A 27770-nucleotide genomic window follows, 5' to 3' on the forward strand; every position below is an offset into this window, starting at 1 on the left:
AAGCCAGTGGAATGTAACGTGTCTTTAATGAAATATTATCAGGTTACATATGCCTTTGTATTGTGCCAGGGATCACTTTGATCTGGCTTTCATGCCCCCAGTTGGTGCTAGGAGAGGTGCCCATTTCCTTTTCAGTGACTGTAATTGTTATTTTTGTGTCAGGATCTTTATCTTGAGGGCAGAGCACTCTGTGTGTGTTGAGAGGGGTGTGAGTGTGCCCCGACAGTGTGTCACAATTAGTTGTGGGTGTTTCAACCTTTTAACACAACTGCCAAACACATAAAGGCATTCATTCTCACACATAAAGTCTAGTTGTTTATTGTCCCAAATGTTGTTGCATTTAATCAAAAAGTGAGGTTAGTGCTGTTCAAATTGTCCTTTATTTATTTTGGCACACAGAACATGCAATAGCCTTCGCTCAGTTCCAGCTCGAGCCCCAATCTCCAAAGAATAGACACACTGTGCTATGTATTGGTACAAAATGCTATCTTTTCCTGTGGCCTTTGTAGAAATTGATAAACAATACTGTTTTGATGTTTCCTCATGGAGCACACACGCACATATACATATATATTCACTTACAAAAATAAAGGTTTAAGTCATGTTCTAGTCAGGTGAAGAAGTCTGTTAAAACATAACATGTTAAGCTAAAAAAACAACTGAGATCTACCAGTTATAATTAACTGAGCTAACTATAACTTGTACCCACACCATGCAATGCTTATGACCTACAAATTATATTACTCATGACATGTTCAATGACATCATTGATGACACCACAGATGACATAACTGATTATGTAATCAATTATGTCATTTTAACCTTTGGTATCACTTTAACCTTTGTTTTTTCAAGTGAATGTATAGGGGTTTTAATGTAAAGTAACCCCACTTGCAGGTGGGCAGCACCCCTGGGTCAGCATGTCAATACATAAATGACGGGCCTATTGGTTTTGCAAAGGAGTGCCTATATCAGTATACAAGACTAGCCTATTGGCTTTGCCAAATGGTTACACATCAGTTTATAAAGGATAGCTATTAGCTTTGTAAAGAGGTCAAAACATCAATATATAAAGGCATGCCTTTATAAAACAATAGTGATATGTTAGTATTCAAAATTAAACCCGATAGAAAGCATAACCATATTCAAAGATATTTATAATTAATATTGAGCATTGCAATGTTTGTCAATAAGCCTATACATGAAGCATTTATATTCCAAATTACATTAAACATGTGTCAAAGTATTCATTTTACACTCCTCAGGCCTCATAATTAATGCACCCATGAACCCAATGACAAAAGTGCTCTTAAGTTCCAGGCTGAAGAGCACTAGCTCTAATTCTGTCAGAGCCTGAAATGAGCACACACTTTTACAAGGGTCAGATTCAGTAGACCCCAGGAAACAAAGGGTTAGTTTTTGTCAATTATTACTGGAGGGCTGCTGCACTACCAGCAGCTCTCCCCTCCCATAACACTCAGGTAACATGTCGGTGGTGCCCAACCTAGATTGGGGCACCTCAGAGCTTTAAAAAATAACCAAATGAGCCCACAAAGGGCATTGTGGGGCGCTCCTTTATGGGAGCAGGGAATAATAAATTAGCAACTCCGGACGTTCTTTTATTATTCATTTTCTTGTCAATGTGCTCATTGCTTATTTATATTTTTTTTGTGTGTCCAGGTCCCACCCGGACACTCCAGCTTCCTTTTTTAGGTCGAGCGACCTATCTCAATGCGCACATGCGCATTGAGAGCGGGAGCTCGATATAAAGGGGCTTATACAGAGCTTACCGAGATCGGGCGATTCCATGAAGTGCCCGTGAAAGCTCGCTCAATGCGCATGTGCATTGCCATTAAAAGCGCGTGCACAGACACCAGCCTCCCTCCCACAGTCATCCCCCAGCGTGCGCTCTGCAAACAAGCCTTTGAAGTGCACTTCAAAGGTATCCGCTACCCCCGCCCCCTGCTTCACACGTTTCTCGCATTTCTCCTCCCTCCCTCGCCTTCCTCGCCCTTCAGCGTGCCTTAAGCCTCCATCCTTTCTTTCTACGGTGTCGTGCATATTTTCAATCTCCCCCTTCTCGTCTCCATCCCCTTAACCATACGCCGGCGGCCCTGCACCCATTCGAGCCACAAATTGCTTCCCTTTGGCGCAGCGTTTTACTTGTCAGGGCGGGTGCATTTATATGCATTCTACCCCCTGCTCGCCACTTAAAGTAAAAGTGAAATGGCGATGCAAATATAACCAAGCGGCTGAGTGAAAACTTTGTTTGGAGTGTTACATGATACCTGTTATTTACACAATATTTTTTTGCGCCTTCTCACCCCCTCCCTTGCCCTCCCGTTTTCCGTGCCCCCTCCCTATTGCATTATAAATGCTTGTTAATTAACCCAGCGCCAACACCCGTTAGCAGTGCAGCGAGGACCAGGACCTGCGTCTCTGCAGTGTGGGACCCGCTCCCCCTTCTGATCTCCCAACTGCGGTTCTACAGTCGCCCGGGTCTGTGTGCTGCCTGCAGCTGCAGGCTTCCCCTCCCTTGCCTGCTGGTTGCTCCCTAGGAGAAGGCAACTCAGCATGAGTTTTACCCTTCAACGCACACCAAGAGCCATGTGTCTTCTTAATCCTCGCCGAGCCCGGCCTCCCTTCTCGAGTCCCACTCCCTGCCCCCTCTGGGAGGAGCCCGCCAACAAAACCTTTCTCCATCCCACCTGTGGAGTTTGATTTTCCGCACCCCATTGTTGTCCCTCACTGCACCCTCTCCTCACTGAAAAAAAAATCTATCTATTTTAAGGTGACCCTTAAGATTGCGGGTGGCTGCTGTGTCGGAAGATCGCCCTGCTGCCTGCGGCGTTTGCTAAATAAATGCATTTTCTTCCTGATGAACACAGACTCCTTCTCCCCCGTCTCCTGATGGGGTTTGTTCACTTCTATCATTTAAACAGCTAATCTGCCCGCAAGACTTGGCCAGACCTTCCCCTCAGTGGCCAGAAGAGAATCGGTCTCTCTGGGGGCTAATGGCCGGCAGGAGCGCAGCTTGACGGCTGACTCTTTCCCAACCCAACAAACTTTCTGAGGTTATGGTGACACCCTGACAGTAGACTGATTCCATTCTAGCCATGCTAGCACATTTTATTCAGCATCAACTTGTAGTCACAACATTCTCCAACAGCACAGTTTGTTTTCTGGGGGTAGCTCTGCTGGGACCTAAACGCAGCGCTATTCAGCATTTGGCGCTAAAGACGTCACAAATCAATAGGTACACCCATAAATAGGTAAGCACAATATAAGATAAAGTCATTTGAGCACACGCAGCTCTGTCCCAAAACTGATCTGACATGCACCCCCCCCCCACCTATTGTAGTACTAGGACCTGTCCAAACTGTTGACATTTCTCCTCCCTCCCTCGCCTTCCTCGCCCTTCAGCGTGCCTTAAGCCTCCATCCTTTCTTTCTACGGTGTCGTGCATATTTTCAATCTCCCCCTTCTCGTCTCCATCCCCTTAACCATACGCCGGCGGCCCTGCACCCATTCGAGCCACAAATTGCTTCCCTTTGGCGCAGCGTTTTACTTGTCAGGGCGGGTGCATTTATATGCATTCTACCCCCTGCTCGCGCACACACTTTGCCTCCCGCTCTGGTCTTTTAAAAGAAGGATGCGCACCTTTTAACCGTCGTCTCTTCATCCTTAGTACAGGTACGTCTCGGTGAGCTGCAATTTTTCTCTGCACAAACTTTGTCAGGTTTTACCTGGTGAAAGTCCTGCTTAGATAATCCTGCAGGTGTGGTGATGTCTGCACAGATAGGAATCCACACGCCATTGCAGACTCGTGTTTATGAATGCCTGAGGATTTTCAGGGGACTCGTAAAGATTCTCGAATTCACTGATTCCATTTTTGCCAATAGGCCGCTGGTCTACTGCAAAAACCCATCTTTCCCACCCTTTCCCCATCTTCACAAATTCCATCTGAGAACCTTCAACAATCTACCATTTTCAATTACAGAGGTATTTTTTGCAGACCTGGGTGAAATGTAGCAGTGCAACCTCCTTTGGTCCTAACATGACATGTTTTAGTGAGGTCAGATTCTTGAGTGATTGTGATCAACCACTTGTGCTGTGGAAACACCATCATGTGTGTCATTCTTGTTTATTGGGTTGACAACATGGTCAACTGCAAGCGCTTCATAGCACTCGCTTTTGGTATCAGAATAGATCAGAGATCAGTGATAATTGCAATTAAGTTCAAAACGGGAAATAAAATGATAGAATATCTAACTTGTCTAGATTTCAAAGGAAAATACTGAGGGACCTCATACCGGCACTGTTGCGCTGCCGGAACGTCACTTTTTGACGCTCCAGTGGCGCAATGTACCACTGGTACATTTATAAGGCCACGTAAAGCCACATCACATGGCTTTTCATGGCCTTTTAAATATGTGCGCCCCTTTCACGCAGCAAGCTGGGTGAAAGAGACGTTCCATGGGTGTTGCTGGGGGCGTGTCCAGTAACATGCATGGCTGTTTGACACTGCCCCAGACCTACCAGAAATTGTAAGTCTGAGGGAGCGCCAAAAACGTACGCCTCACCAAGGGAGACAAAAGGGAGGCACAATAAGGAGAAATGTCTTTATTTCTCCTCGTTTTTTAGGTCTCGCCTGTCGATGCGCATGCGCATCGAGCAAGGCGAGAGTATTGCGAGTTATCCACTCTTTATCCACACTGCAAGGAATCGTGGCGATTCCTTGCAGTGCCCGTGACTTTTAAGGTCAATGCGCATGCGCATTAAGCTTATGCGCATGCGCATTGACCTTAAAAGTCACGGGCGCGTGCATGTCCGTCTTTGTTTACCCGCTCCGCCCCCTCCCGCCGTGTCGCCTTGCCTACTCTCTTCCACAGCCTCCCCCAGCTCCGCCCCCTCACTACTTGATTGCACGGCCGCTAGGCCGTGCCTCCCCTACTCTCCTCCCCCCTCCTCCTCTCCTCCCCTGCCTGCCTGCCGCTAGCCTTGTTTCCAATTATTTCTACACGCAGGCTCCATATCCAGTAGCGCTGCCTGTAAATATCGCGAGCGTTCCTCAGTCCGCCACTGCGGCTGTCCAGGTAAATAAATACAAAATGGTTGCTTGGGCGGGATCGTTAATGGGGCTGCATAGTACAGCCTGCATCTCTCCAATCCATGCATCTCTCCCCTTACCCAGTCTTCGGTTTCCAAACACGCCTCTACTGGTGCTTGCTTTTACTATTGTGCCGAAGATTATTGTGTCGCCGATTTCACGAAGCGCCTTCTGATTTGTTTTTAAGGGTCAGCATTCTAGTGTTGCCTGCTGTACCAGCACGCACGCACCATAGAGTCTGGCACTGCGTAGACTTGAATGCCCTGATCACGTGACCCGGAAATACCGAGCAATCTGGTTTGGCGCGCTCTGGCTTACCTATTTAAAAATACCTCACCCTCCCTCACCCTCATTCACCCTCAACCCCTCACCCTCACTCACCCTCAACCCCTCACCCTCACTCACCCTCAACCCCTCACCCTCAATCCCTCACCCACACTCACCCACACTCACCCACACTCACCCACACTCACCCACACTCACCCACACTCACTCACCCTCACTCACCCTCACTCACCCTCACTCACCCTCACCCTCACTCACCCTCACTCACCCTCACTCACCCTCAACCTCATGCTAAAGATTTACAAAAAAAACCATTAACAATTCTAAAAGCACTAACTCTAATGCTGCGAGACCTATTGCATTTCTAATGCTTGTTTGTTTTTGTTTTTTGTTGGGGAGAGCCGTAAGGCACCTGCAGGTCCACCAGCTCCTTAGATGCAGCCTCTATTATTATCTATTTATTTACTTGGGTGCCCCGGTTACACCCATGGCACCCAACAACTTTTTAAAATGTTGGTGGCCATGGGGCAAGGCCTATGGTTCTACCGACTCCCCTGCCAGCACCCATTCTAGGTGCCGGCAGGAGGCGGCTTAACTTGCTTTCGTTTCTGCTCCCTCTTGGCGAGAGCAATACTATGTTTCCTGCAGGCAAGAGCTCTTGCAAGGAGGGAACAACTGGGGGATTGGTTGCTTAGGACATTGTTATGTGGCAGTTAGACCTCGGGGTGGGGTCTCTATTGCCATTAGATGTCTCAGGGAGAGGGTTGTCACTCCTCACTCCCCATATTAATATGTGTGGAGCCCGGGGAATGGAGTCTCCAGAGCCATAAAATTGCTCAGGGAGAGGAACCTAACACCTAAATAGATAGGCTGCAGGGGATAGGGTCCCTGGTGCCATTAGATGACTCAGGGAGAGGGTTCTCACTCCCCACTCCCTTGTGTGTGGACCCCGGGGCTTGGAGTCACCAGTGCCATAAAATGGCCCAGGGAGAGGAGCCCCCTACCTAAATAAATAGGCTGCAGGGGATGGGGTCTTAGGGCCTTTAATTAGCTTGGGTAGGGGGCTGCATTACCCCTTCCCTAAAAACAAAGATGCACCTACCTCCAGGGCCCTGGCCCATCCTTTTTTAAAATTTACAGTAATACTACTGCAGTACTGCAAATAAAACAATTTGTTGGGGACCCAGGCTCAGGGTATCACTTAGCTGCCCCCTTCTACTCCCCCGTAGATCTTATTTTTATGATTTTTGTAGGACACAGGGACTGAGATTGTTATGTTATGTTATGTTAATTATTCATTTCTATAGCGCACGGCTACTCAAAAAGAGTGTCCCGGCGCTTTATTGGAGAAAGAGAAAAAACTGCGATATACTAACATAACACCAAATAAAAGACTAAAAGAAATGTGAGCCAAGGATTCAAGATTGAGTCCTTGAGTTAAAAAATGGCTGCTGCAACACGGCTGCCGGTTCAAGGTACTACCACATCTCTAGATATACATACATCTTGAAGCTTAATTTCTCAAACCCCTGAACAGACTTACACTTTATTACAAAAAGCATGCTTTCTAGGTGTAGATCTAGCTTTCTGGCAAATTTGATGTAATTCCTTTCAGCTGTTTTGGCTGTAGCACTGTTCAATTTTCTAGGGGAAATTGCATGGGAAAAATATGTTTTGGGATCCCCTTTTTCTTTGCCCCTGTAGTGAGGATTTGGGGTTAACTGCAGCCATTGCTAAGTTAGCATAAGTGAAATATATGCTTAGACACCCCTTTGCCTCTTTTGCACACAACACTACATGGCTCTGTTCTCGTAAATACACTGCTTCCGCTTCTTCACATGAGAACTGTCGGCTTTTCACATATGTGCTGTGCTCTCTGTCTGCACAGCGTGTTCAAGGTCTAATAACTATGTATGCTATTGATTCACGTTGGTCATGCCCACGCATATAGACATAACAGGAGGCACAGCTGACCAACTGAAACTCGGGTGCTTTTTAATATGGCATTACATGCGTGAGGAGGCACTTGGAGAAAACCTTTCCAACTAAGAATAGGTGTGATTGTCGTGGGATGTGATTCAGTGCATCTGATCTCGGAGGTATGGGGTCCCCCTGACAAGGCCTAGAGGTCTTCTATAATTATAATAAAGTAGCTCCCAGCACGGGGAGGGTGGTAAAGGCGCTATATTTCTGTTTCCACTTTCATTATATTATGATTTCCCCTTTTGTGCTTTATGGAATTGTAACAATGATGATTGTATTATTCTTATACATTTTTCTGCTAGCGGTGGCTCATATACTGCATCTTAGAGCACGTTAGTTAAAATAAACATTTTAAACTATACCGCGTCTCTGATTACTCACGTTGTGGACTATTATGAGTGTTAGAGCCAAAGAGTGTTCTTGGTTACCACTATTCCTGAAAGTTTACTAAGTTGCATGTTGTATGTTGTCTAAACATTGGTAGCTTCACTGTAGTATGGAGAACGAATGATAACTATTGCTAGTCGGAATGGGGTTCTAGGCACTGAGGAGGGTTTTTTGGTACACCACAATACACTGAGGTCCCGGTTTCCTGTGCATAGTTGTGTGCATGAGCCGAATCCCTGCAACATGGTGCACCTAACATTTGGTCTGGTACTTATATTCGAGACACTTTAGTAGTGCTTGTACTTGTCCACAATACCCTACCTCCTGTTTCTGGAAAACAGTTGTGAAGCTTGAGATTTTAAAAAGGTTCTTATTGTTTTATTGAATTGCTGACCCTTTTTGTGCTGCCACACAAATAAGTTGTTTTCCTTTTCTGTGTCCTTATGGCTGCAGTCGATATTGCTGCGCATAGTCGCGCACCACTCCGTCGTCATTTGACTGCATATGGAGTGTCTGATGCTGGTATCGTGCTTATTTTTGTGGTTGGTTCTAACCCGGCTTACCACTTTGAGGTATTCTACTCTTGGGTAACCTTTGAGGCAGTGAATGATAACTTGTTCCATACATACACTCCCACTGCGATACCTGTTCTATATCGGCCATATACGACATTCGAAGTTCCGATTTCGGCATGGCAACACCGTATTTGGTTTAATGGTGCCCTCCCCCACACAGTGACTCCAGTCCGTTTAGGCCCTTTGTCGATTCCTGGGGCGACTTGGCCAGTTTTGGCCAGGTACACACCTAATCCACGTTATCTAACAACCCCTGTAGACGAATTGCGTGTCTTGCACATCCTTTAATTGAGGTACATTGGGCTCTAGATTAATACGTTTCCCACAATCTCCAGGTGGGGCACCTGGGGTTGCGGCGCAACCAGCTGGACCGGTCGGGCTATCGATTAGTCCCATCATGGTTAATTCGGTTATGTAATGTAATGTAATGTATGTGTCTTGTAAAGCGCACCACTGCCCTGAGGCGTTGTGGCGCTGTAGACCGCTGGGGAACCTGTCCTGGCTATCCCTGTGAGATGGTCCTTACTGGGTATCTCCAAGGTGGAACCAGGCATCCCTGGCGAATGTGGGGGGCTGTTGTAGAGATGAGGCAAGCTAATGCCCAGAATTGCCGAGTGTGATCCCTGGTTAGAGTAGGCACCGAGGTGAGAAGTATAGAGTCCGCTGACCCTGGTCCACGACCCTGCCGCGTTGGGAATTGAACCCTGGTCCCAGGCCGTTCTCTGCTTCCGGGTCTGCCGCCTCTCACCAGTGAGCCAGCGTCCCCAGAATAAGGATGAATTACCTTACTTGCTTGCTGTGAAATTTGACCAGCTGGAAGCAGTATTTCCTAATACCACTCATGTGGAAAACCACAGGATCCTTACAATTAGTTTGCAAAAAGACTTAATACCAGTGGTAACCGATTGTGAAAATTGGGGTAAATTATTCACAGCAGTGTATGCAAAGTGTTTCGGCACACCTTCTATGACTATGCTGCCCTCCGTGATTAAGCGTGTTCAGGATGTGCAAGGTCCAGAGGCGGCAGTTGAGTTGGGAATGAGGCTTGTCGGACTGTTTGACGTAGTTGCTGATCCCATCCTTGCGAATGTAAGGGGAGGTTAACTTACCGAAAATGATTGCTAATGCTTATAAGACCATTGAACGCAATAGTTTGGGTTTTAAGCCTTTTGCTAAAATACCGGCACAACAGCAAACTCAGACTGTGCAGTCTAATAAAGACGACCGTCCTATTTTTCCTAAAAAGAATTGGAAAAATAAAAAGCAGGGGAAGCAAAAACAGAAACAAGGGTTGCGTGCTGCGTCACCACTACCCGAGTCTTCTGAGCACACTTATGATTTGCACAACTGCGCTAGCATTAGGTCTCCTGGTAGGTTTTAGGTCCCTGATCAGCGTTCTCCTCGTCCTTCGCAGGAAACATCAGGCTCACAAGCCAGTGAAGGAGATCGCCAGGATCGCGGCAGAGGTCGAGGTGCCCTGCAAGGACGCGAGTAACCTCGTAAGACTGACGGTTAAGGAAAGCAGGACGATTTTCCTCGTCAACGCTGTCAGTTTCAGAAAAGAAAGTTGCTGCTTTAACAGCAAGATATGCCACAGACGGTGAGAACCCAGCATCGGAACCTAACATGGGCAGTAAAGCTGCTAGACAGCAGTGGAGTTTACTATAGTGCGGCAAGCACTGCGTCCATTTCTGAAGGCGACAGCAACTGACACTTTCATCACAGTTGAAACTGCTGACACCCGAGTGGCTCCCCCTGACAGATTATATGACACAGTATTTCTGATTTAAGGTGATATTCAACGTGTTGTTAAAGGGATTTTTTTGGGGAAAATCTGACTTCTTCTTATGACATCTTGTTAGCTGAGGCATATTAGCCCCTGCCTTTTGTTTTAGCCGGTCTGAGGGGGAAGGATGTTATCCTCCCTAGTTTTTCACACACAGTTCCCATAGAGGAAGCAATGGCTTTTGCAAAAGAGTGGGCTTTGGTGCTTGCACTGGCTTTGTACCATACTCAAGTGGGTTGGGATCAACTTTCACCCCGCATGAGATACCACTGTGGTCTATTCCACAACCACATCCCCAATATCCCCTCCGGTGAGGCAAAAGCTACAGTTTCTGAAATTCTAGAGCAATTAGAGTTTCAAGGAGTGATTGAGACATGTGTGTCACCAATGAATAATCCTCTTTTTACTGTAACCACACCCGATGGGTCGTACCACCTAGTTTTGGATTATCGACATTTGAACTCTCATTGTCGAACCTGTACGTTTCAGAATACCCACAGTTCTGCCCTAGTGGACAGTCTTGTAAGAAAAAGATTTAAAACCACCCTTGACATTTCCAATGGCTTTTTTAGTCATAATCTGTACTCTATAAGTAGTCAATGGACAGCTTTTAGCTCAGGCCGAAAAAGAAAAGCAATTTAAAAGATTAGACATGGGCTACAAAAACAGCCTGGGCATTTTCACCGCACGTGACATCTCCTTGTTAGACGACATAGACCCTGATGCGTACTCGTGCGTACTCGCACGTTGTAGATATTTATCTCATGGACGGCGAATTATGGCCGCATCTTTGTCGCGTGGACCGCATCATAGTTTTGTTTGCAAACTACGGTTACAAATTTAACTTTGCAAAATCACACATTGCAAAGTACACAGTGTTGTTCCTGGGCTATGAGCTCAACAATGAAGGTAGAGGCTTGGCGCCTCACTTATTGGAGAAATGCACACGTTTGCTTTCTCCTACAACTCTTAAAAAATTGCAATCTTTGCGGGGATTTTTGAACTTCGGTCGAACTTACATTCCCGAATATGTCCAGCGTATCAAGCCACTATATGCCTTGATACAACCGAACTTTTCAAAAGCCTGCTGGCTTCCGGAACATTCAGCTACACTGCAGTCTTTGCAGTTTGATCTTCTTGAATCTAAATACTTGCTGACACGTGACAACCACACAAACCTGGTAATACGACTTGTGCCATTTTTTTTTAATAACAAATTTTTATTAGATTTTGTCACAAAACACATATCAATTGGAACAAGTCCCATATCCCCCAATCGTACATAAGTGGGTTCGTTCAATAGAATGCTAGATATTGGCCCCCAGAATGATCATGGTCAACGGTATACAATCCTGTAAAGGGCTTAATACGACTTGTGCCATGCGCAGAGGGTTTCACCTACTTGACGTTTAATGAAGGGGACACAGTACCTATTGCTTACAAGTCACATTTGTACACTTCAGCTGAAATGCTCTTTTCAACTGTTCAAAAAGTCTTGACAGCGGTCCAGATGGCGATCCTGAAGGAACGCGCACTGGCGCAGGGAAAACGCATGTTGGTTGTAACACCATATCCTGCTCTCGAGGCTGTGATATAAGCCAGTGTACCAAATTCAAAAGCTTTACATCCTCGTTGGATATAATGGGCGACTTTGTTGATATCTCCTGATGTCACATTTATCTTTGACTCCTCATTGCAAACACAGGAGTTCTTACAGTATAAACTTGACAGACCACCCCAAAACTTTCCAGGAAGGAGCTGAGCTCTCCACCTCCGTCTCCCCATCCTATGTTCTATACCATCACTCGTCTAATGCCCGCCTCTCCAATATCCTTAGGCTGTCATTCCCTTCTCCGCCCTGTCCTGATGAAGACTCATCTTGACTACCGAATGGAGCACACCTCGGGTTGAAACGTCGATGACATTTACACAAGGCCCAGTTTGACAAAGGCTCTGCACACATAAATGAGAAGGATCGACTAACAGAGCCATTAGTCTCAACAATTTCGTCTGACCTGAAACTTTTTTTCCCCCTTCCTGTATAAAAGTCCTCACCACTGTATATATTGTATACTTGTGGAGCACTGAGCACATATGCCATACTTTTCACAATTGTATATACTGTATCATCTCTTGGCAGCCTAGATCTACTTCATATGTGAATATTGATGGATGATTTTAATCAGTTACAACATAAACAGTAGACACTACTTTTGAGTCACGGCCTCTATTATTTGGAAAGTGGTTCTATTTAGGGGTTGAGAATTTGTAGTAATAGGATGTGTATGACATTGAGTGTACTGAAAAGAAATTGACGCACACCTACAGAACCACTTCTCGTTTACCAACTTATACCCAGGTTCTGGGGGACTCAGGGTTACCCCATTTTTGTTGTCACATTGGGGTTAGTCCACTGGACAGCCATTCGAGTTCCACTTTGAGATGCTTCTTTAGTCACCATACACCCTTTCTCACTTATAAACAAACAGGTCACAGCTGTCCCCTTCACTTGCAGACAGTAAACCAACCCATTGATGCGTTGATGCAACTCAGCCACTGAACGTGCTCTGATATAGTTCAACCAATCACTTTCTTTTCTGATATTAAAACAGCAGACAATTGCTTTCAAAACTGCACCCCGCTGAGTAAACCTGGCAGCTGGTGCGGCCCTGCATCTTGGCACAGAAGCATGCTGTAACATGCCCACTCCCCCCGCCCCCCCTGTGAACGATCCTATGCATAAATTAAAGCATTGTTGTGATGTGCCCCCAAACTAACGAGAAATCAGCCCCTCATTTATATATATTTTGTATATGCCCTTGTGCTAAGAATGAAACCGCCCCATATGTAATGTGATTGTGATATGTGAATGTTTTAGGAACATTACGCCTTTTGAAGATGGCCACTATTTTCGAATAGGATGTCTTTATGTTAGGCCTTTAGTAGGTGTCCATTCCTTAGCCATGTGCCTCTTCCATGCCATAACGGAACGTGTAAGTGAGATTGGAATGATCGGTGGGATTGGAATGAGGAATTCGTAGTTGAAAGAGAAGCGCCTGCCTCTGGGAAATGACTTGTAGTTGGTGTTTTTATTGGTGGAATTCTTCAACATACGCGTGAGCACACACACGCGCTCTCTATCTTGCTCTCATATAAATAGATATGAAGGAATTCTTATATATATATATATATTGTCTTGGTGGGCAAGGGGGGGAGTCACAGGAAATCAGATGGCATTAACTCTAGTGGAGGAGGCCTGAACTATCAGTCATTCAAGCGTAGCATGCCATGTCAAAAAAGCAGGATTTGCTGGAGCAGTCCTGTGGTGTTGCACTCGCTGCCTAGCCCAGGTACCCATTAGATTGTGAGTCATGACTTTGTAGGCTGGCAACAAGGGATTGGATAAAGCCTGCCCAGGTTTCAAAACTTCAGTGAGGACATTGATTTTTATTAGAATAGAAGGTAACTGTACGTCTAAGACTTCAGCTGAGCATCCGATGACCACAGCTTGGGAGGCTGTTTCTTCTGTTGAGGTGCCATTATCAAGGAAGTGTCTATCCCACTGGCCTCTTTAGGTCCAAATAGAAAGAGTCCCTGTCATATTGCAGGGGTAGTTCATCCCCGAAAGCTGGTTGGCTTTGGTCAGAGTTTTATCCAAAAAGTTGTTGGAGTACTGAAGTTCAGCTCTTAGATAAAGACATTGTTTTATTAGAGTCAGATTGAATGGGACTGGGTGCATCTTTAGCGTTCCAGGGCTCGACCACAATCAAGATGAATTTGGCTGAAAGTCGGACACAATATTAGGAACAGTGTCCTCCTCCGGCATTGGGCAAGAACCTTATTGGATCTTGGCGCCGTATTTATAGTTTGCTCTGGAGTTGAAGATGCAACTGAAATGGGTTCAGGAGACACAGGCGGCATCGAGAACAGATCCACCAGCAGTCATCCATCTGGAGTCCTCCACACATCTGACGGACCTGAAGGTGCTCCAGAGGGAGCCAGAAGGGTGCCAAAAATTTGAAGTTAGCTTCTATGAAAGCCTCCATCTGTTGGGACATTACTGATGGCCTGGACATTCATGGTGCATTTGTATCAGATTCAGAATCCGCTTCTCTTCTGGAAGGGGGATGAAGGGGGATGAAGGGGGACAGGTGTGAGACCAAGAGGTACCTTGACTCAGGAAGAGAGTAGCGAGACTTGGCCTTCTTGTGCTTCCTCTTCAACTTACCCGAAGACTTGGAACATAGCAATGACCTATCCCTGGAACAGCCCCAGAGTGGGAAGGGGTCTGTGCCATTGAGTAAGAACAAGACTTATGAGATTTTTTTTGGTATTCGGCAACGTACAGCTTGGCGTTGCATTCCTGGATCGCCTTTAGGTTCATAAGGCCACACTCATTGCATGATTTGGAGTCATGGCCTGAGCCAACACACTAAATACCCACCTCATGAGGATCTCTCAAAAACATCTGTTTGCAATAGTCCCTACAATGTTTAAATCCTGTGGTTTTAGGAGGGGACATGTCTCCTTGCACACTGGTGAGAATTTTGAGAAAAAACTTGTCAACTGATGAGAAAAAACTTGAGAGCTGGCTCTGGTATAATGTACAAAGGTGTAGACTGAAAGGAACTGACATCAACGCGTCAGAGTGATTCTTATATGCGGCTCTGACCACCTATTCTGGGATGGAACATGGCATAACGTCAGCTACTGGTTCATGGGGGCTATGCTGTAAATACAATCTGGAGCCAGGTTTGTGCCTAGCATTAATCATGGGCTACCAATCTGCAGTTTGAAGTATCAATCATGAAATAAAAACTTTCATAAATTCACTGAAGTGGTGAATATATTTGCCTATGTCCATCCTGTACTTAAAGTGATGATAACTAGCAGAGCTAGCTATTATTCTCAAGTTAGATTTATCCAGCATGTTCATTGGTTGAAGTCTGAGTTTTAGTGAATTCAAAAAGAGGATTTACTGCTCTCTTACTTCCACTGGCGCAGGCCCTTACCATATGTTTGAGCATTCAGCAGCACAAGATTAGAGCCCACCTGAAACTTGGGTCTACCGCAAGCAACTGTTCCAGTTTGGACAGTTTTTAATGGTGTTTCTGTGAGGTGTGACAGATAGAAAGCTTTAGCATTCGTTTTTGCCCGGCTCATATAATAAAATGAATCATAAATAACAAAAATACATCCATATATACTTACAATGAGACGTACGGGGCCAGCCCTCTTCTGCCATTGTTTCTGTTCAGCTGTAATTCACATTTTGCTTTTACCCACCACAACATGCAGCATGTGGCAATGGGTAAACCCACTTCTGCCTCTGGCTCTCTTGAATTGTGTGATGCCAGGTTGCCTGCTCACATGTTCAATTCTGACAAAAGAGAAGTGGACGGCTGTGTCACAGCTGCTGGACCAATTCTGTACTTAGCCAATGTTTTTTTCTTGATACGCTTATTTATTTTTTTAGTCCCCAAGTGTTTAAAATATGCTTTCAGGTTACAATTATTCATAACTAATAATGACCTTTCTTTAGAATCATGTACTGAGAAAGTTTGTTCCTCTATGTAATAAAATCTTTATATCCTTGTAATCATGTTTTGAGGACTTTACTTGTGGCTCAGGGGCTAGTATAATTATATAACGACCTTTCTTTAGGCCTATATTAGAGTATTACTGGCAGGTATTCTCTGTTTCTTTTGTCTTTCAGTCCCTAAATGCACATGAATGTTTGGCCGGCCGTCTCGGGCCAGCCAAACATTCATGCGCACACAGCATGCTCTCCATCCAGGCTGCATTACAGCCTGGGGGGAGAATGCCCAGGCTCCCAGTCGCAAACAAAATCAGATGGTGTTGAGAAGGCAAACGTGTTCTCTTCAGCCTTGTGACCTGGAATAGGCAGACCCCCTCAATTTCTCCCGGATTGTTTTTAACAGACGGTCCCTTTAATCAATTTGCCATACAGCTCTATCACAGAGTTCTTCGTCAAGTTTTTCCAAGCACTGCCGTTATTGACCGCCTGCTTAGCGGCGAATCCTTTTGAATGCTAACTGTCTCCAAGAGGTCAATAGACATATTTTGTTTATGCTGGAGGCGTTTTACATATCAGCTGCAGAGGCTCGATAGGTTCACTTTTGATGGCGTACCAGGTGACCCCCTTTGATCAACTACTTTCTCTCCATTCCTAAAAAACTATTATCTCTGGTCCGGTCCATTGTCTGAAAAAGTTTTTATTCCATATCGCCGGTATTGGGGCAATATTGTTCGCTTAACTTAAGCATTAGAGCATCCTGCATTTATGATAAGGTTCTGATGAACTATGTACATGGCTTCCTGATGAAGGCATACAGTCGAAACGGTCGTAGGATCTAAAAATCTTTAAAGCCATGCTATCATTGAATGTCTTTTCCATTTTGTGAATGTCTTTTTCTATCTAATGAATTAAGAATTTGTATATATTTTTGATTACAGTAAACACTGTGAAAATACGAAATAAAATTATAGCAGTGTCAAGATATGTATTAGGCAATAGAATTACAAAAAGTGTAAATGTCATGCATTCTCTGTAAAATTTGAATTTCAGAATTTGTATAGACATTCAGTGTTCCATATGAAGAATATAAACTACCAATAAACAATATAAAACATATTTTTGTTTACATTGAATATGACAGGGTGCATTTATATTAAAATTGTGTATGTTGTTCAGGTCCAGGAACTATATTCCACTTTCCTAAATCTGTTTTTATTACAACTGACAGGCTCCCAGTCCCTGTCTGAGTGCCGAACCACGGGGCTCAGACCAATCAATACGCTGCATTGCAGCGTTGTGATTGGCTCAGGGAAGCCTGGGCCCTTCCTATTCTGTGGGGAGACGCAACGAGGAGGACACAGCAAGTCAGACAGGAGGTACGCTTTATTTAATTTTATATTTACCGCTTCCCTCCTCCACCCCCAATCAGTGCCAGCCGCCACTGTTCTGAAGCTCTTTTTATCTAATAGGAGCTACTTATGTTCAATGATAATCAGCTCGAGCTACTAATATTAGTGTTGTAATAGTGACCCCATTAGACAACATTACATTAGCAGCCGCCATATTTGCACGATTACATGCAGTGATTACCTCAGGTCATCAGGCAGAGATGCCAGCGGTAATGTAAAACGGGCATTATCATTCTGAAATGACTGTTCCTAGGTAATATATAAAAGCCTTAGCCACAATGCATCAAGTATTAGCTTTAAATATATAACATAGCATATGTATTTCCTCTTTATTTTTTTTCTCATATGTGCCTTTTATTCCCTGGCAGCCAGTCATGGCACTGTCTTCTGCGGGGTATGGGACAGTGCACCCCACTGCCTTCTGGTGGTGTTCCAGCAGCTTTTCTTAAGTACTCTTTATTTCCAACGCAACGCCTTCAGGTATGTTTCTTTGAATATATTCTAAGTACACGTCAGCTGTGCGTCCAGTTAAATGCTTCATCTCTATGCATCCATAATGAGTCCTCATTTCATACTGATCTCTGTGTTTCTTAAAAATGTGTATTGATTTTAAAAGAGTTAGTCGTGCGATCTTCTGTGGTGGTTCATAAACCTTGTCACTAGAGATGCTGCACGCACAGCAACATTCCCATGGCTGTCCAATACAGTTTTGTCACGGCCTTCGACTAAAACGCGTATTTGCTTGGATGAAGTGTCTGTTTTTCTGAAATAGATATCAGAGGATTTTCACTGTATTTGTGGAAGAATCACTAAGGACACTACGGAAATGTTCTTGTAACAAATGCAAGTTCAGAAAAAAGAATACACTGAAGAATTGTATTTAAAGCACACATTGACGTGAACTGACATGTTTATTGTTACCCAACTCAATGGCTGGGAGGGTTGCATTAGAAATTCAACCATCCTTCTCCAGATATCAGCTGAAGAGATCTGAAAATAAACGCGTTTTTATTTTTAATACACACTTTCAATGTTGGTATACGTCTATTATCCAACCAAGAACATGTTTCTAATTTAGTGGGCGGGGCTGCACACAGGAGAGCTACTCACGGGCAGCTGTTCTCTTTGGAGAAGGCTGCTCTGGAACCTGTCCTTTTTCGTGGCAATTATGTTCTCTGTTCCAGCTACCGACAGTGACAACTTGTTTTATTCATCGCTTTATTTCACAGTGTTCGCTGGAAGCAGCTTAATTTATCTGGGGCGTAGCTTACATTGGTGCAGCATGTGCAGTGGCACCGGGGCCTAGAGACCCAAGGGGCCCTTGGAACCCAGATTATTGCTGGATTTCAAAATTCAACAGCAGCCAGGGAGGGCCTTTCCTACCTTGCACTAGGGCCCATGACGTACTGGCTACGCTACTGTAAATAACGTGTTACTGTTACCAACTGAATGGCACTCAAAGGTGTAGGCCTATGACGAAGGTATGCTCCTTGTCTTATGAACTCGTGACCTGCAGGTTGCAACAAATGCCGGTTGTGGACATTATATGACACCCTTGTTTGTTTCTAGATCAACACCTATGGAAAGGTAGTTATAAAACAGCAAAGTTTACCTCCAGACTTGTGCTTTTAAGTTTGAAGTGCGACTGCACTTGCTCCAACCCTATCGACTACTTGTAGAGTTCAGGAGTCTCTGATCTGATAGACCAGTTCGTCTCTGCACCTCTGGAGCCAGGAGTAATGTAGTTAGCCACATGCTGAATGAACCTGCTGGTCTGCTGCACAAAAACTGCTTCCAAACTTGAATTTTAACAAAGCTACTTTCCAGCTTTGTGGACTGGCTACCAAAGAATCCGAGGGCTCCTTTTTCTTTTCTTTAAATATTTCAGTTCAGTTCAATTTTCTTAATGTTCAAACACTTGTCTTTAAAACATACATTTTAATTTTTTGTTGCAGTTTTTTATAGCACGAACTTGGCCCAAAGATCAGAGCGCTTTAAATGAGCACCAGATGAAATGCCTGTTTTTCAATTTTTCTTTATTTTTGTAAAACTATTGCAAAAATCGTACAATGACCCTGGCCAAATGCTTCCTACTGTGGAAGGCCCCTCTGGGGAGCCTCTCTGCAGAGGGTAAGGATAGAAAATCGGCTGATAATATATACATATGCAAGCTAGCTTAATGTGTTGCATTGTAACATGTATATGGCACGTGTTACCCCTGGGTGGGACTCCGACGCACTTGCCTGCATGGGTACCACCCAACACTCACTGTGTAAGGGGCTTGGTTGGGAACAGGACGTTGTCTCACCTCTCACCTGCTTAAATGGGCTTGGAAGCACCCGGTGTGTCCCGTGTGCTAACACAAGTTGCCCCATGCCACGAATGACTTTGTCCCTCTTTTCCTTTTAGCTGAAAGCGCTTTGCATTGTTGGACTTGTAGTTTTGCCTCCCCTGCTCTAAGTGTTAGTTTGGCAGCTGTGCGGGTGGCTCTATTGAAGTTTACAGTAAGCAGACTCACCTCCGGGCAGGCTCAGCGGCCCGCAGCCCCTGCCCGACGGATCCGGCCCCTCCATGTAAATCCTCTTGGTGCACAGTCGCCACAGTCCAAAGTGGGCCGCGTCACAGGTGGCGTTAAACTTCTCGATCCGCGGGCTCAGCACGGCCCAGTGGTCGGTCACCACGGCGGCCAGCATCAAGGAAATGCCCACCAGGATGACACAGAAGGTCAGGCGGATCTTGGCGACTTTGCTCTCGATCATGGTGCCCGGTGGCGGGAGTGTGGTTCCAAGGCTGGCTGGTGTGGGCCTCCCTCTCTGTCTTCCTCGACCCTAGGAGCTGCTTCAAGTGGGCCTCTCTCCACGCAACGAGCCTTGGCAGGTCTGAGACTTTGAAATGTCAGGCCGGGTGGCGCTGGCATGGGCAGGGCCGGGGCGACGCGGCCGTCACTCCAGCTGCCGAGCTAAATTGGGACCTTTTTACTAGCCCACTTCTTCTGAGTGTGCGGTCTATTAATGCACCCAACAGGCCGAAGGAGCAGTGGCCGACGCTCAGGTTACAGCTCCGTGCCAGCGCCGAGTTTGTTTGGGAATTTCCCAAATCCCACTGGACTCAACCTTGGCTGAGGTTTGACGACCCTAAAAGTTAAGTGCCCGCAGCCCTAGGACTTTATCATCACACGACGTCTTCAGTAAACATGTTTAATAGTAATGCTGAAATGCGTAACGTGATATGACCCCCTTATACCGGCGTTTTCAATGCCCACCAACAGCTGAGGGTGTATCATGCACTGATGTAAACTTGCAAGGCTGCAATCCAACTCTCAGGCACACATACCTCCCTCTCCAGGACCAGGGCGGGGAGGCAGCAGCTTCACTGGTGGGACATCAGGGTAGCTGGGTGCATTGAAAGCACTTGAGAGTCCAACCCAAAATTGGAGAAATGTAGAGTAGGATTGTTTGCTGCCATAACTAAAGTTTTCTATTGACATGCTAAATTAAAACAACAAAGGTTCCCTTCAGACAGAAACATCAATCAGATCTGCACAATCGCTAGATGAGAGCATCTAATAAAATAATTCTTATCCCCACAATTGTATTATAAAACAGCTCAACCCAAACAAATTACAAAATCAAATGCTAACACATTAAGTTAAAATATTACAAAACATCTGTTTTATTAAGATCACAAGATAAAAAATAATTGCTCACATACCATTAAAAATCATCAAAACATTCCATATATTTCATAAAATCGAATCAAACGTATCACAATATTACACAGGACATAAAATGCACTACACACCCACATAAAAGAGAAAAACACAACTTTAGACAACCTGATTTGTCATTATTAGTACGTATCCCCAACACATATAAAGATGCGGTCTGTACGAACTCCTACTTATGCAATTCCAAAACCGCATTCCAACAGGGATTATGTAACCAGAATTGCGTCGACGCGTTTCGATGGTTATTCCCTTTTTATTCCATCTTTATCAAGACAATTGATTCTTTTCTCTCTGTACTGATCCCTGATTCTTATAAGTCCTGTGCGAAACAAATATATAAACAGTCATGTTTATATTTGCTTATTACATAATATCTCGTGTATTTTCTCATACCACCCAGAGACAGGTAATAGTTCTCTCCATATTGCTCGGAGAATATCCCCTTGGTATGCAAATATACACAATAAACATCATACCACTAGTGCAATTTAAAATAGCTCCTAGTGCCTTGTGATAATAAATGTTATTCATACCATTCATTGCTCTTGTTCATTTGTGCATCTGGGATATGTACTAATAATGACAAATAAGAGTGTCAAAAGTTGTGTTTTTCTCCTTTATGTGGGTGTTTAGTGCATTTTATGTCCTGTGTGATATTGTGATACATGTTTGATTCGATTTTATGAAATAAATGTAATGTTTTGATGATTTTTAATGGTATATGAGCAATTATTTTTTATATTGTGATCTTAATAAAAGAGATGTTTTGTAATATTTTACCTTAAAGTGTTAGCATTTGATTTTATCATTTGTTTGGGTTGAGCTGTTTTATAATACAAGTGTGGGGATAAGAATTATTTTATTAGATGCTCTCATCTAGCGATTGTGCAGATGTGATTGATGTTTCTGTCTGAAGGGAACCTTTGTTGTTTTAACTTGTAAGAGTACCTTATCCCTTTGGTTTCTCAAGGGGTCTCTCTCTATTTTTATACACATTCTATTGACATGCCTACAGAGTCCACCTTAGACATAGCACTACACTGGTGTCTCAGTAGGGGTTATTACATGAATTCGCATTTCATAACATCTTAGCACAACATACCCCAATTAACATACCATAACATTATGTAATAGCTACTTATTGTATGTTGCCTTCATCAGTGAGGAGAGTGAGTGGTTTGTGGGTGCAGAACCTGAACAGCCATAGAACAGGTTTTAAAGCCCCTCTACCTGAGTTATGGGCACAAACCGCATTTGCTAAGAGAGTCTTTAACACTTGTTATTTGCCTCAGCAGTGGGTTGTAATAACACACTAAGAAATGTTTCTAGTAACAAGACAAGCCAAGTTGGTTTGGATCAAATAATCAAAATAGATAACACCTGCGCTATAGGGGCACTCTTTGAAGGAACATTATTAACTCCTACTTTGCACTAAATACATCCAAAAAGGAACAATTGGAGGCACCTCCGAGGAGAATATATCTAAATTGTATTGTTCCAGTCTTGATCAAATTCTTGATCAAATTCCCTTCAGACTTAATAGTCATTCAATAGCAACGTTGCTGAGCATTATGTCCGACGCCCGGTGGAGCTGCTCTGTTCAGCTATTGAGGAGATCGGCCTTGGTTCACCCCCTTGACCGTCACCTGCCCAGCCGCACTTTGGGCACAGTTTCCTCCCCGACTCCCTGTCTCGTCCATTCCCCCCGTATAATTTTCTGTAATGTAGCTTTTTCCTTGTCTCCTATCTTTCTATCTAACAATCTGACCGATGCCCGATGGAGCTACCATGAGTGCTATAGGGATAATTGGCTGTGGATTCCCTCTTCGCAGTCACCTACCTAGTCGGTCATTGGGCAGACTTTCCTTTCATCTCTCATACCTCCACCCCCTCTTCCTCTCCCGTCTCACTCCCCCTCTCCGCTCTATTTTGTCTCTCCCTCTCGCTTTTTAAGGTGTCGCATATATTTGATGTAACGTGTAATTGTTATCATTGTTGTAACATTGTTGATCCTTATGTAAAGCGCTCTGATACCTACGGGTCTAGCCAGCGCTATATAAAACTCTTTAAAAATAAAAAATAAAACGTTGCAGTTTAACAAAATTTGCCAATGCTCTTTTCAGCTTGTAATAATCACTTCTTCAAGGCAAAATCTCTTGTGATAAATTTCAATATACCTAAGTTAGAAGTATATCTTACAAATTCAGTTGCAATTGCAGCATTTGTAGATTATTTTCTTAACTTTCTAAAGGTAGTCCCTGTGTGTGTGTGCGTATGTATATGTATGTATATCTATATATATATCTCTCTCTCTCTCTCTATATATATATATATTTTGTTATATCGGGCACAGTTCCTTTCAAAACAAGGATGACAACGCCTTGTGTGGTGCTGCAAAAGTACGCGTTTCGGAGCATCCTGCTCCTTGCTCACCGATAACAAAGTTTTAAAAGCGGCCATTTTAAACTATTTTCTCTGTGGTTTCTACGTGTCACATTATAAACTACAGAATAGTGGAAGGTGAAAACAGACTCGTAGTTTTTCTTTTGCTTAGTGTTTCTTTCACAATGATTTGTAGCACAATTGAAAAAACTTTATGGCGATAATGCTTTATGATGATAATCGTCTTCTGTTACCAAAACAGCGTGTTCCATTTGCGTAATTCATTTCCGTTAATTATTTGTTGCGGTAGAAATTATAATAATAAAAATTCATACTATACGCTATTTACAAAATTTACACATATTGGCAAACAAATTCACAAGATTAGTATCAGCAACTAATTAGTGTTGCTGCAACACACTCTCGCCCAAGTGGGCAATTTTATCACATTTTGTAAACCTCTCAGGATCAAGCCCATGTGGGCCATCTTTGCCATTTGACAATCAAAAGGAGCCCATGTGTACAATCTCCGCCCAAGTGGGCCGCTGAGAATTCCTGCTTTAAAACATTATCTCTCTGTTTATGAAAAACTTTTCTCCCCTATTAAAACCATAGTTAAAAACCACATCTTCTTTATACTCAAAAGCCTGCGAGACAGAAATCCATTTTTATATATTTACAAATGCATGTACAAGTCTTCTTCTACATTCAGACCTTCCGGGTACCTGGAATTCAATTAAAAAATGTAGCGAGATTCAAGTTTTCTAAGCTTCTTTTCCCTGTTCCCGCCACGTTTATCAACTCCCACTGCATCTATCACATAATATGTGAGACCTTTATTGTCTTTACCGTAGAATTTTTCAAAATGGCGCGCAACTGTATAGGTGCGATCGCCATTCTTAATAGCCAGTAAGTGCTGCAAAATGTTTTAGGAACTTTCAGAATTGGACTGCCCCCGTACCGCAGGCCACAAGGGCACTGCAGCACATAGACAGCAAACTCTGTTTTGCAGTTACATTTGCCAGTTATTTTTCTCATTGTGCTGGCCGAACCCAGTTTATATTGGATGGTATTAGTTCCATAAGGCATGCCTTGCATTTAGAAAATTTCAGGAACCCCTGTTTTCGACTTTACCAGGTTTCTTTAGGTTAATGTTTTTTCAGGCTGTTTCTTACCAAAATCTGTTTAAATGACTTTGCACGCCTAAAGGTCAATTGTGGTCTCTGTGGCACTACTTTCCCCTAGAACAGGGTAATTTTTGATTATTTTCCAGTGTTTGTTTAGAATGCCTCTTAGTCTGTCTTGTTGAACACTGTATTTAGTTATAATGTGACACTGGTTACCTGTGTCTTCCGACCTGCTTTTCTTCTTTTTATCAAACAGTATTTCCTCTCTCTTTCTCTTTGACACTTTACCTATTGCTTCATTTATCCAAATGTCAGGGTACCCACTGCTTTGAAATCTATTCTTGAGACGGGTGAGCTCTAATTTAGTTTCCTCCTCATTACTGCAGTTCCGTTTTGTTCTTAAACATTCTCCAAACGGTATGCTTCTTTTTAAGTTGGTAGGATGGAAACTAGTTGCATGAAGCAAAGTATTTCCTGAGGAGGTTTCCTGTATAGTTTAGTTGCTACCTTTCCTTCTTTGATATACACTGTGAGATCAAGGAAATTTACACTATGCTTACTGATATCACTGGTGGAGCTCAAATTCAAGTCATTCTTTTGAATCTTGATGACAAAGATCTTCGCTTGCTCCTCTGTGCCCTTCCATACCAAAAAAGTTCATCAATGTACTGACTCCAGTGCATAATATGCTCTTTCCATTCAACCTGATACTATATCCGGATCACCTGCTCCTCCCACCAGCCCATATGCAGATTAGAATACTTAGGGCCGAAGCAGGTGCCCATCGCAGTTCCACATACCTAGTGGTAAAGATCTTCCTTGAATAGGAAGAAATTACTCATTAAACATACTTCCACCATCCTCAAGATCATTTCTGTGTGTGCCCACAATATTATTGGTTTAGCCCCCAAGAAGTGTTTAATGGTTTTAAGACCATCCATGTGCCTGAAGCAGCTATATAATGTGAACACATTAATTGTGATCAGAAAATAGTCATCCTCCCAAGGAAGATCGTGAATTCTCCTCAGAAAGTCACCTGAATCTTGTATGTATGAGGGGAGTGACTGCACCAAATGACACAAAAAGAATCCACATATTTTGATGTATTCTCATACGCGCCACCTATAGCCGAAATATTTGGCCACCCTTGGGGATTTGCTGCGTCTTTGTGAATTTTAGGGATTAAGTAAAATACAGGTGTCACTGGTTTGTCATTTAAAAAAAAACACATTTTCATCATGGTTAAGGAGGCCTTGATCGTACCAATTCTCTAACTCAGTGTTATAACTTTGATGACACATTAACATATATTTTTCTTTAACCATAGTATAACACATCTTGTTGTTCAGTTGTTTATAGGCCTCTATTAAGTATATTCATTTGTCCCAAAGGACAACATTACCACCCCTTATCAGCATCTCTCACTATGCAGTTTTCATTTTCACTTAATTCTTTAGTCAATGCATAGTAAGCTTTTTGTTTCTGCTTGTTTAATGAATTTTTATTTTTGTTTTTTTCTTTGCTGATGTGAGTGCATACATTTTTCAATTCATTGACTACCAGGTCACTGTAAACAGCCGTAATGTCCCTTGCTGTCATTGGGACGAACCTCAAATTTGGTCTAAAGCTTGTTGGTGCTTCTCATTCAATGTTGATGCCTTGCTCTTGGGCCAATGATATTGCATCTCCGCCAGTTCCCTCTACCAGGTTTTCATTGTCTAGTTCTCTGAGTTCTAGCATCAAGTTCATATCATCTACAGTCAATTCTCCTTGCTGAACAGTGTCAATCAGAGGTATCACTGTCTGTCTGGGAGAGGCATTTATAAGAAAAGTTTTTTTCAACGTGAGCGTTTATGTAAACTTGAATAGATCAATTCTTGTCTGTACGTTATCCAAATCTGCTTCTGGGCAGAATGATAATCCCAATTTTAAGATTTGTTGTTCTTGATCAGTAAAGGTCACATTTGTAAGGTTGACAATAGAAGCTTTGTTACTTTTCTCTATTTCTTGATTTCTCTCGTTTTCTCCTGCCTTTCTTCTCGGGTTGATCAACAGAACAAGGATGGCTGGATAGGAAAAGTCATTATCATTAGTGACAGTGACGTAGTCAAAATGTACTACGTAACCAAGGCCTTCTGTACCAAAAACAAATTTATTTAGTTTTTCTGGTTTTTAGATTCATCAAAACATATGGACAAACTAAAGACTGTCACGACAGTGAATACATGAATACAGTATTTACATTTATACACAACTACCAATATACATTATTTACAAAGTGAGTGAAATTTGAATGAAATACAGTTGTAAAAGACACACCAAAAGAAAAATAACATTAATCAGTATCAAAACATAAATTGTATTTATATACAGTGAAAAAGTTCCTACAAACAAAAATAACCAGTCCTTAGGGGTATGAAACCAAGGGACAGGCGGGGACAGATGGAGTAGTACGCCTGCCTGCCTGACACCACTGTGGTTGCGATTTGTATTGGGTTACACCACTAGGGTTCCAGGTGGTATTGTACTTTTACTTCCTAGGTGCACCCTTTTTGAATGACCACAGGGTAGGTATGTCGACGCGTTTCGAACCAGGTTGTTGGTGGTTCTCTTCAGGACGGGGACTGGGAACAATGCGTCTGTAATGATATACAGAGTGGGTGTCAGGATAGATTGTGATAATTTAACAAAAACTTATTGTGAGAGACTCCACAACTATAAGAAACTTTTACCTGCACGTGGCAAAGAATATGCCTTGGTGTCGGTAAATCGCCGGTGTGGGGATAAATTCTGTAAAGACATACAAGATTGATGCTTAGCACCCTGGGACATGGTTGAGCGTTTGAGGCTGTACTTGTACATATCACCTAGATGGACCAGAGTTCATACCTGCAATTTGCCGGTTAGGAATCTTTCAGGTGTAGTTGTCCGCCACGCGGTACACACACGGGAAGGGAACTGCTCACATAATGACAGTATTTCTATTCACAGGCTGAAAACAACACAGATAGACCCGTGCGCGGGGTTAGACGGGTATTGAATTTTGAAATGCATCGTATATATAAAGAAGCCGAGTCGCATTTCCTACCTGGGCAAGTAGCTTGTGTAGCGTGTGGCTATAGATATCACTTCAGGACCGATGTATAATAGGCCGGTACCTGCATTGCAAGAAGGCAAGAGTTGATTAAGTCAAGCCGGCCCGTGGGGCGGGGAAAACTACTAATCTAGCGCTGCGCGCATTTGAGCATGGAACATGCACGCCGCTTACTTGCTCGGGAGGATTCAATCACTCGAAGTCTCGCAGACTGGAACACGCACGGTCTGACAGCGCGTCTCAGCACTGGCTGGGGTTTCTTGAAAACTCCCGAGCCGGTTGGCTTGTGGGAGTGGCTGAGGGGTGTCGTCAGTAGAGGATCATGGTCCATGTAGTTCAGGCCTTGATTAGAAAAATATGTTCACG

The 27770-nt window shown here is 43.6% G+C and overlaps 1 protein-coding gene and 1 pseudogene across 1 annotated transcript in view; both read right to left on the minus strand.

The window, feature by feature from the left end:
- Positions 1-19913, minus strand: part of CACNG1 (calcium voltage-gated channel auxiliary subunit gamma 1) — a 148697-nt gene extending 128784 nt beyond the window's left edge. Inside the window, exon 1 of the mRNA XM_086930937.1 lies at positions 19593-19913. Coding sequence (XP_086787063.1) covers positions 19593-19833 — 241 coding nt within the window. The 5' untranslated portion in view covers positions 19834-19913. The remainder of the gene's footprint in view (positions 1-19592) is intronic.
- On the minus strand, positions 17358-18474 carry LOC147702291 (small ribosomal subunit protein uS10m pseudogene; annotated as a pseudogene).
- Positions 19914-27770: the final 7857 nt, after the last annotated feature.

The sequence above is a fragment of the Lissotriton vulgaris genome, chromosome 7 (genome assembly GCF_964263255.1).
Source record: "Lissotriton vulgaris chromosome 7, aLisVul1.2, whole genome shotgun sequence".
Lineage (NCBI taxonomy): Eukaryota > Metazoa > Chordata > Amphibia > Caudata > Salamandridae > Lissotriton > Lissotriton vulgaris.